General features: G+C 43.7%; 1 protein-coding gene across 1 annotated transcript; it reads right to left on the minus strand.

Moving 5' to 3' along the window:
* Positions 1-38: 38 nt before the first annotated feature.
* On the minus strand, positions 39-9,781 carry LOC135231513 (UDP-glucuronosyltransferase 1-6-like). Its single transcript, XM_064286524.1, has one exon. It carries the CDS (start codon positions 8,643-8,645, stop codon positions 7,761-7,763), a length of 885 nt encoding a protein of 294 aa, XP_064142594.1. The 5' UTR covers positions 8,646-9,781; the 3' UTR covers positions 39-7,760.
* Positions 9,782-11,106: the final 1,325 nt, after the last annotated feature.

Below are 11,106 nucleotides of genomic sequence, written 5' to 3' on the forward strand. Positions count from 1 at the left end.
GTCAGGAATCAGAGAGGAATCAAAGACACTTATGGATATTACGATCCAATGGAAAAGTACCACAGCCCTGAATACAGATTTCTTAGCTCATTCTTCTCCTTTGTCAGACTAGCCTAATTAAAAAGGGCCATCCAAAATATTTCAACTGCTATTTTTTTTATGGAATAGCTAGCTAAAAACATTGCAGAAACCTTGCAGCACAATGAGAATCCTTGGCGTTTTTAGTTAAGCAGTTTTGGACCAAAGAATAGGTCTTGACTTTCTATTAGCACAAGGAAGAGGACTACGTGCCACTTCTTGTTGCACCTGGATAAATACCACTGGAAAAGTAGAACACGGCATAAAGAAAATTTGACCGAATGCTACCTGGCTCCATATAGAAGATGCTAGCAGCCCTGATGCTTGGCTTGACATTGTCACCTGGTTACCAATGGTATCAAATCTTATGTCAGCTCTCTTGTAAAAACTAGGCTAGTTATACTCCTTTTTGTTACCATTTTCTTTTGCCTGATTAAATGTTTCTTTTCTTGCATTACCCAGTTCTGTACCAAAACACTCACCCCTACTCATAAACAATGTGCCATGTACTTTGAAGACTGTTGAGGCCTCTGTAGACTCACCTGTTCCTTCACTTGAGTCCTTGCCTATGCCAACTGATTCCTCTTTAAATCCATCCTTCCACCCAGTCAGTCTTCTGAGATTTGAAATAGCATGGTAAAGATATTTGCAGTGGTGCCCAGTTATCCATCTGGTGACATTAGAGCCAGTCACTCTTCTGATAGTGTCCAGGGTCTTAAACGACTTAAAAAACATAAGTGGCCACCCATTTGCCCACTTACAACCCTTGCAAAAGATGAGTTACTCCTTTCTGGGTGACATAATACCAGCTCACCATGAAGATGAGACCATACATATAGCAAGGTAACAGTAAGTCCATGCATAATGATCCATGAATTTTAAGAAAATTCTTGATCAAAGGGAAGGAATCACAAGCAGAATAATCCAACACGAGCTTTTGGTCTATCCTGGACTCACATCAAGGGAGCAAGAGTGACTCCATCTTGACCCATTTCTCTAAAAGTGACTCCATCTTAACCCATTTCTAAGCATGTTCTGTTAGATTATTTTCATGTGTTTCAGGAAACAACTGCACCCACGAACATTTGGTGGTTGGCCGATTCTCAGAAAAACACTCTGGCTCCCGCACTGAACTAATCCTTGCCCAACCATGTACCTATAATGGTCCTATCTGAGACAAAGCCCCACTTCTGACATAGCCCACCTTCAGTTTCCTGATCGCTCAGCTACCAATGAAAAGACTTTTAGCTGTACCTCAGCTGCCTGTGCTTTTTGCCATTATAAACCATCATTGTTCCGTGCCTCAGCAGAGTGGCTAATCTTACTATGTAAAACTTGATGCCTCCTTGATTCAAGTTGCCTGTATTCTCAATAACTCTCTCTTTAATTACAGTTTTTCAGAATCTGAGTTTTACTCTTGGAAAATACTAAAAAACTTTGAACTGTAAATTTTAAATAGATGAACTCTATGTTATGTGAATTATCTCAATAAAGGTGTTTAAAAGAAACCCCACCTAGTATCATTCTCACAGAATGACATAAACTATTAATCAACCAAGTTTCCAGTTTTTTGAAACTTATATTGAAAATTTTTTTTTAAACCCTGATTCACCTTAGCATTTAGCCACAGTTTAGATAATTACTCATTAACAGAAACACTACTGCCAAAAAGTTCCACGTGTTGATAATCTCCAAGGTAACCAATCATAAAGCTAAATACAAAGTTTAAAAAGGGAAGCAACACGTTACAGGCATTGTAGTCATTGACTTAAGTTTTTTTTTTTTTTTAAATACCTATGAAGAATGACTTTCATTTTGAGGTTTTTTTCTCCTGACTTGCCCACAGTTCAACTTTCAGCTCAACCATAAATGTTGGGATTTAAGTCCTTAGGGAAATAAGATGAGCTCCAGCTGTTAGCCCTGCTGGAGATAAGTCCCTGATGCTCGCCTGGAATTTATTTAGATCAGGATTTCTCAACTTCAGCAGTATTGACATCTATGGGGAAGGAGAATTCTTTACTGCAGGGGTAGGGTATGTCCCAGTCATCGCAAGGATGTTTAGCAGCATCCCTGGGCTCTACCTACTAGTTGACAGTAGCAAACCCTATCTGTAACACCAGAAACGTCTTCAGACATTGCCTCCTGGGGGGAAAATCACCCCCAGTTGGGAATCACTGGTCTAGAGGATTCTGGAACACAAGGGGGGGGGGGAACAAAAACAAAGAGGCCAGCCCTGAGGAATTGGGATCTAGTTTTCTGAAAACTAAGGAGCCCTGGTGACACAGTGGTCAAGCACTTGGCTGTTAACTGAATGGTTGGTAGTTTGAAGCTCCTAGCTGCTCTGCAGAAGAAAGAAGTACCAATCTGCTTCCATAAAGATTACAGCCTTGGAAACTTTTGGGGCAAGTCTACTCTGTCCTATAGGTTCGTTATGAGTAGGAATCAATTCCATAGCAACGGGTTTCTGAAAACTGCTCTGTAAAGAACATTGCAAGAAATCCAGAGTGTTTTTTTATCATAAAGAGAAAACTCAGAGAGAGAAAATTTCAGCCTATATTGAGCTAGGTTCCAAGGAAGAAAGAGATAGGGCAGATTCGGTCCCAACACTCTGCAGAGCGCTTTCACATGCTCTTTGTTGCCCCATTTGATGCTCTAACAGCCCTCTTAGGTGGAGAGGCAGACTTCATCAGCTCCATTGTACAGATAAGGAAATTGAGGCCCAAGACCCCATGGCTGGGAGAAGGCTGGTCACATCCATGGACTCCTCTCCCCTACTTGTTTTTGCTTTTTTCCAGAGCTTATATAATGGGACAAATAGTGCAGAGCAAACGCGTGAGCTTAGGGTGGGAGGGTTAAAGAAGTGGGTTCTATCCTCCTCTGCCTTGGGCTGCACCTGTGGCCTCAGGCAGTTCATCCAACTGCCTCCATTTGCTTGCTCATTTCATGAGAAAGTTGGACTAAATTTGTCTAAGGGCCTTCGTCCTATTCCACCAAACCAAACCAACTGCCGTGGAGTCAATTCTGACTCATCGTATTATTCTACCCTAAAATAGTCCCATCACGTTGGTGTTGCATCTACAGCTTTTAAGGTTTTCTTTTTCCTGTGTACTTGATCTTACCCAACTCACGCGAGGATTATAGGCGTCTCCATTACACAGCTGGAGAAACGTATGCTCAGATTTGTGCTACATGCTCCAGCCTCCACACAGTTGGGTTCAAATCCAACTCTTAGCTCTTATCCCATGCTCTAATATTATGGGGACAAGGGGAAGTCTGGAGGACAGCAGGGAATGGGAAACCTTGCCTTTCCAGCTATTGCTTCGGCTCAGGCTGAGCTCTCATCATCCCTTCCCAGAGAGCAGGCTGGGCAGAGAGGATGTGCTCGTTCTTGGAGTATGATTTGGCCAGAACCTGGCTCCAGGGTCTATGGAGTCCCAGTGGAGAGAGTCCTTTGAAAACCTTGAGCAGTTCCCTGCATTGCAAGTGGAAGAGAGTAGGCTTCATCATCGAATTCTTTTGTTCTGAGAAAAAAAAAAACCCAGTGGTCCTTCTAATAATGAAATGTAAAGCTGAGCAGTCTTCTAAAATGAGAATGTTTGAGACCTAAGGCTCCCAATAGCAAACGAGGTTACTGTGGGGAAGACAGAATTCAACCAGGAAACAAGAAGAATGGCTCAACACTCAGGCTTCCGGCCAGGATTCAAACCACTGTGGGCAGAGGTCACCCATTGCCTTCGGGTCGGTTCCAATTCATAGCAACCCTGTAGTGGGCAGAGGGGCAGGACCTAAAAATAAAGGTTCTTTCCAGGAGAGACTGCATGAGATGCTGGGGAGAAGTCAGGATCAGAGATTGGACAGAAACATTGACGAGGCAGTGGCAGAATGATTTTGGTACCACTTGGCAAAGGGGACACAGGGCTGGAGAGGAGGCCCTTGGCAGGGCTGGGTAAGTGGCTTCAGAACAGACTCTGAACAAGACTCTGAGATCCCACAGTGGGAACCACTAGCCAGGCAGCAAGGGGCTTCTCCATAGGCCCCTCAGACACAGGGGGAAGAACAGGTGCCAAATGTCTGTGAGTGTGCTCAAGGGCTCCCAGAAACAACCAGGGAGGCCCAAGTGGCCAAGAACCCCTGGGAAAGGAGGCAGGTGGGCTGTGGTCAGAGGGCCTTTCACATGGGCATGAGGGAAGTGATCACTGTATCTTCCCAAGGAGGGCCCACCAGAAGAGTCTTCCCTAACACCTGGTCACAGCATCATGCAAGGAATGTCCACCAAGCTATGGTCTTTGAAAGGCTTTGCACATTTTCTTCGTAGTGTTGGAACAGTTTGACTGACCAAAGAAATTAGGTTCTGATGACTGTCAGTTAATTCCTAATAATTACAAGTACAACTTAACAATTACATGTTGTAATGCAGAATCCTCTCTACAGGGACATGTTGGGATGAAAATTGAGGTACAAATGCAGGTAAGCTCCAGATAAAGTGCGATCGCTACAGTCTGGATTTTCAATATGATCGAATACCCCTCATTGACATCTCTATCTCTGTATCTATTGTGGATGTTGTTAGGTGCCAGTGAGTCAATTTTTGACTCATGGTGACCTCGTGTCGCAGAGTAGAACTGCCACATAGGGTATCCTCGGCTATAATTTTTATGGGAGCATTTCACCAGGTCTCTTCTGCCATGAACCTGCTGCAGAGGTTCAACTGCCAATCTTTCAGTTAGCTTAACCACTGCACCACCAGGCATATATATGTGTGTATGTATATATATATATATAAACACAATAAAACATGTAAAATCCAGAGCCTGTGAGACATGAATTCGATTGTATCTCCCCAAAGTATGTGTCAACTTGGCTAGGCCATAAACACCAGTATCATGTCGTTGTCCACAATTTTGTGATCTGATGTGATTTTCCTCTGTGTGGTAAATCCTAAAACTCTGATGTTAAAGGGAGTCCTGGTGACCCAGTGGTTAAGCATTCGACTGCAAACTAAAAGGTCAGCAGTTCAGATCCATCAGCTGCTCCTTGGAAACTCTATGGGGAAGTTCTACTCTGTCCTATGGATCACTGTGAGTCAGAAACACCTCCACAACAATGGCTTTTATGATGTTATAAGGCAGGCTTAGAGGCAGTTACCTTAATGAGGCAGGATTAGGTTGTATCTTGAGTTAATCTCTTTTCAGATATAAAATAGAGAATCAAGCAGAAAGGAGAAGGACCTCCTACAACGAACAATGCAGAGCCAGGAGCAGAGCATGTCCTTTGGACACGGGGTACCTGCACTGACATGCTCCCAGACCAGGGGAAGATTGATGGCATGGATCTTGCCACAGAGCTGAGAGAGAGAGAAAGCCTTCCCCTGGAGCTGGTGCCCTGAATTTGAACTTCTATATACCTAAACTTTGAAAGAATAAATTTCTCTTTGTTAAAGTCATCCACTGGTGTTATTTCTGTTATAGCAGCACTAGATACCTGAGACACTATGTAAGGCATAAACCTGTCAGAGAAGGAGATTTCAAATACTTTCCATTAGGAGTGAGTGATAGAAATGGGGTAAGCCACACTCTAACAAAGGCAGAAAACTTGCAAGATCCAGAAAAATAAGGGAGTCCTGTTGAATTCCAGCTCTGAGTGGTTTCACTGAAACATTGCTCAAAGGGGAAATAGAGTGTTAAGTTCCTGCAAGCCTCTGGTCACACATTTTCGTCAACTGATCGATGCACAACTGTGCTTTAGTGTGCTGTTTAAAGACACCTTACTTAATAGATTTCATTTGTTCATTACCATTGAACTCATGGCCAATAGCACTATAATTCATGCCTAGATGAAGCTTACCTAATAGCACTTCAGCACTAAAATTGGGGTCATTTTAAAAATGAAATTGCCAACAAAGAGCACAAACATGCAAAACACATGGCACTGAATAGACAGCCAAAAGGACAATTGTTTACAAGAGGAGAAATGGAAAAAAAAAGGGGAGGGGGACAGCATCACCTTGTTTGTCCTTGGCTGGGATTGTGCACACCAGGTGATTCAAAGTTTTCACTACTCTGGGCACATCTGTGAATGACCACAAAGGTGGCAAGAAAATTGACTTGGGGGTTATGGATACATTTTAGTGAGTAGGTAAATTTGCAAATATGAAATCTGTGAATAATGAAGATCAGCTGTATATATAGACACAGATACAGAGCAGATACTACCTGTTGCCATCGAGTCTATTCCAATCCATAGCGACCCTATAAGACAGAGTAGAACTGCCCCATAGAGTTTCCTAGGAGCATCTGGTGGAATCGAACTGCTGACCTTTTGGTTAGCAGGCGTGTAGCTTTTAACCATTATGCCACCAGGGTTTCCAGTAGGTATAGATATAAAATATATAGATAGAGAGATATCTCATAAGTGCTGAAGATGATTTCTATCTCTTAATTACAAGATATAATAGGGATTCTAATCTCACAAACGCATTCATTACCAAGCAGGGCTTTATTGTTTTGGTTTCAGAAATAAGATGAATGGTACCAAGATACCAGAAATGATATTTTTTTCCTTCTTATGCAAAATGTTTCTTATGACACTTCCACTTTTTAACTTCTTTAATTGAATTTTCCTGACAAACCCAAAACCAAACCTATTCTCATTAAGTCAATTCCATCTCAGAGCTTACACACAGGACAGAGTAGAACTATCCCATGGAGTTTCCAAGACTACAGAGCAACAGGTGGGTTCCAATTGTCAATCTTTCACTTAGCAGTAGAGTGCCTAACCACTGCAACACCAGGGCTCCTTCCTTTCCTGACATAGGATACTTCTATTTCACACCCCTTGCTTCTTGGAACCAGTCCAATTCTGCTCATTACCTCTGCCCCTCTCTTTATAGTTACAGCCAATTGCCCAGCTTGTTAACAAAGAAACTAGCAGGTGTTAAAGAAGATTGCTCATGGTGTTTGGAGCCTATCTGAGGCTTTTTCTGTGGTAAAAAATGTATCAAAAAAGAGAATTCTGGCATTAAAGACAGGGAGTGATCTGAAGCCTTCCATAATTGTAAATATTCAAATACACACACAGATTTTCATTTTCCAAAGTTACTCTGGGAACTCTAGGTCAGGGATCAGCAAACTTTTTCTCTGAAGAGGCAAATAATAACTATGCAGGTGTTGCAGACCACATAGTCTCTGTCATATATTGTTTGTGGTTGTTGTTTAACAGCCCTTTAAAAATGTAAAAACCATTCTTAGATCTGGGTCATTCAAACCAGGCTTCTGGCCAGATTTGGCCCACAGGCTGTAGTTTGTTGATTCCTGGCTTAGGGCCCAGGAAAAATCCGTGGGACAGAGTTGCAGGAATGGGTTTTAACTTGCTCTGTCCTCCCAGCTCTTGGCCCCTTGGGCAAGCCTTCTCCTCTATCTCTTCAGCAGGACAAAAGGCTCATTCTGTGACTCTGAGTCTCTTCCCAGATAACCAAACACCAGTCCTGTCTTCATTCAAATCCTCTGCATCACCCCAGCCATAGATATCATACCACTCCCCACCTCGAGCCCCTTTCCCCTTTGTCGAAAAGAAGACCGCCATTTCTTCAGGCAGACCCCCAGATGGGCTGAAGGGGTTGACCGAGTAAGGGGAAACAGAGCACATATGAATGATTTCTTTCTACTTTCTAAGAAACAGGGTAATCAAAAATAGGAAAAACCACCAACCTGAGCTAGGCGTCCCCCCTTCTTGCAGTTGGTCCCTCCAATGAAGACCATGTTGGGCATGACTGGCCTGGGGTACTCAAATGCAAAATCGTATCTTAACAGACATATGGAGACATTCTGATATAATGTGACTAAGTCCACATCTCTCTTGAGGAGATTTGAGGCAAGGTCTTGGTACCTCAAAGACAGGAGGTAAAATAGAGGGGTCTCCAACAAATTAACAAGGAAGTTGGCCACCCTTTGGCAGAAAGTCATCTTACTGGAAAACTGAGTATAGTACCTGGGAATGTAGGACACGGGGTTTGGGCTTCCACTGATCGCGTACTCCAGGACATAAGGGAAGCCCCGGAAGAGGTACACAGAGGGCAGGCCCAGGTACTCAGCCAGGATCACGGCACAGATCAAGGCCGGGTCTGTGAAAAGGGCATCGAACTTACTCTCCCTGAGGAATTGCAGGGTTTCCGAGTTCTTCAGGAGGCTCTGGCAGTTGGTGAAGTACATGTCACCAATAATCTTTATATTCCTATACTCTGCCTGAGGAGCACTCAGGAAAGATCTCTCAATAAAGTGGCTGTTACCAAAAGAGTAGAAACGGTCCTTCAGCTCTTCCTGGGGGTACGGCACTGGATAGAGTTTTCTTGTGTAGTATTTGGATTCCCTCAGAAGCAAATTCACTTCCGGCACCAACACCACAATGTCATGTCCCCTCTCTCTGAGAAGCTCAACTATCTCCTTCATACTAAGCCAGTGGCTTCCATCCTGAGGAACAACCAGCAACTTCTCACCTCCAGTCACACCCCAAACTGCTAATAAGAAAACCCCAGCAGAAGCCCTCTGAAATGCTTGCAGAAGGAAGGCCATGCTGGAGGGAGTGAAAGTGAAATAATGATGATGATGAATCGTTCACACTGCCTAAACCACAGGCTTCCTAGCAATCTCCCTGAACTACCTCTCCCTTGCTCTGAATTTTGCCTTTTGATATGAAAGAAATCAAAACTCGTATTTAACACTTTCTAAGCACACAGCTAACTTGGGACAGTGAGGTCCCTTATCAGCTTGTGCCTGAGCTTCAGGGTTTCTTTCTCTCTTTGTCTCCACCCATCTGCCTCTCCCTCTTCAAAGACGCAGGGTGACAGTTTGACAAAATGCTGGGAAGGCCTCTGGAGGCCTACTGCTGCGCTACATCTGAGCTCCCCAGTTTCCACCTCATCAGTCATGTCCACATGTGAACAGCTATCAGTGTGTATCAACTTTCTTACCAACATTCCTCAGAGTGGAAAGAAAGAGTTATCTTCATAGATTCAAGACTATGCAGTGGAGTCACCCACCTCAAGTTCTTGGATCAGAGCGATGGCAGGATTGAAAGGTGGGCCAAGGGAGGAAGAGTGGATGAAAGAGTCGGATAGAACTTCCAACCCTCACTCGTCTTGAGTCGGGCATTGCTGTTGGTAAGATTTTTGTTATCTGCAACCAAGTCTATTCCTCACAGAAATACCCTCTGTTGTTGTTAGTTGCTGTCGACTCGATTTCAACTCACAGAGATCCCATGTGTTACAGAGTAGAACTGAGCTCCATAGGGTTTTCTTGGCTTTAATCTTTACGGAAGTAGTCCTTGAGTGGTGCAAATGATTAAGTGTTCAACTCCTAGCCAGATGATAGGAAGTTTCGACCCACCCAGAGATGCCTGAGAAGGAAGGCCTAGTGATGTGCTACTTACTGAAGGGCCGCAGCCTGGAAACCCTGTGCAGCACCTCTACTCTGCCCATGCGGGGACACCACGGGTGAGGATTGACTCAATAGAAACTAACAACCCAAATTGTTACGAAAGCAGATAACCTGGCCCTTTCTTCAGTGGCATCACTGAATGGGTTTGAACCACCCATCTTTTTTTTTTTTTTTGCTTTAAGTTTACAAATCAAGTCAGTCTCTCACACAAAAGCTTACATACACCTTGCTATATACTCAGAATTGCTCTCCCCCTAATGAGACAATCCCCTCCCTCCCTCCACTCTCCCTTTTCGTGTCCATTTCACTAGCTTCTACCCACCTCTACCCTGTCATCTCCCCTCCTGGCAGAAGATGCCAACATAGTCTCAAGTGTCCACATGATCCAGGAAGCTGACTCCTCACCACCATCCCTCTCCAACCCATTGTCCAGTCCAATCCCTGTCTGAAGAGTTGGCTTTGGGAATGGTTCCTGTTCTGGGCCAACAGAAGGTCTGGGGGCCATGACCAACAGGGTCCTTCCAGTCTCAGTCAGACCATTCATTCTGTTCTTTTTATGAGAATTTGGGGTCTGCATCCCACTGCTCTCCTGCTCTCTCAGGGGTTCTCTCTTGTGTTCCCTGTCAGGGCAGTCATCAGTTGTAGCCGGGCAGCATTTAGCTCTTCTGGTCTGTGGCTGATGTAGTCTCTGGTTTATGTGGCCCTTTCCGTCTCTTGGGCTCTTAAATTACCTTGTGTCCTTGGTGTTCTTCATTCTCCTTTGATCCAGATGGGTTGAGACCAATTGATGCATGTTAGATGGCCTCTTGCTAGCGTTTAAGACCCCAGACGCCTCTCTCCAAGGTGGGATGCAGAATGTTTTCTTAATAGATTTTATTATGCCAGTTGACTTAGATGTCCCCTGAAACCATGGTCTCCAAACCCCTGTCCCTGTTACACTGGCCTTCGAAGCATTCAGTTTATTCCAGAAACTTCTTTGCTTTTTGTTTAGTCCAATTGTGCTGACCTTGCCTGTGTTTTGTCTTTCTCATCACCTAAAGTAGTTCTCATCTACTATCTAATTAGTGAATACCCCTCTCCCACACTCCCTCCCTCTCCCTCTCATAACCATCAAAGAATATTTTCTTCTCTGTTTAAACTATTTCTTGAGTTCTTATAATAGTGGTCTTATACAATATTTGTCCTTTGCAACTGACTAATTTCACTCAGCATAATGCCTTCCAGATTCCTCCATGTTATGAAATGTTTCACAGATTCATCACTGCTCTTTATCGATGCGTAGTATTCCATTGTGTGAATATATCATAATTTATTTATCCACTCATCTGTTGTTGGGCACCGTGGTTGCTTCCATCTTTTTGCTATTGTAAACAGTGTTGCAGTTACCGTGGGTGTGCATATATCTGTTCATGTAAAGGCTCTTATTTCTCTAGGATATATTCCAAGGAGTGGGATTGCTGGATCCTTTGGTAGTTCTTTTTCTAGCTTTTTAAGGAAGCGGCAAATCGATTTCCAAAGTGGTTGTACCATGTTACTTTCCCTCCAGCGGTGTATAAGTTGAACCAGCAATCTCTAGGTTAGCAGTCTAGCACAAATC

The sequence above is a fragment of the Loxodonta africana genome, chromosome 6, assembly GCF_030014295.1.
Source record: "Loxodonta africana isolate mLoxAfr1 chromosome 6, mLoxAfr1.hap2, whole genome shotgun sequence".
Lineage (NCBI taxonomy): Eukaryota > Metazoa > Chordata > Mammalia > Proboscidea > Elephantidae > Loxodonta > Loxodonta africana.

Bases quoted from the DNA above. Each gene is read 5' to 3' on its own strand.
- LOC135231513 (XM_064286524.1), bottom strand. From the start codon at position 8,645: ATGGCCTTCCTTCTGCAAGCATTTCAGAGGGCTTCTGCTGGGGTTTTC.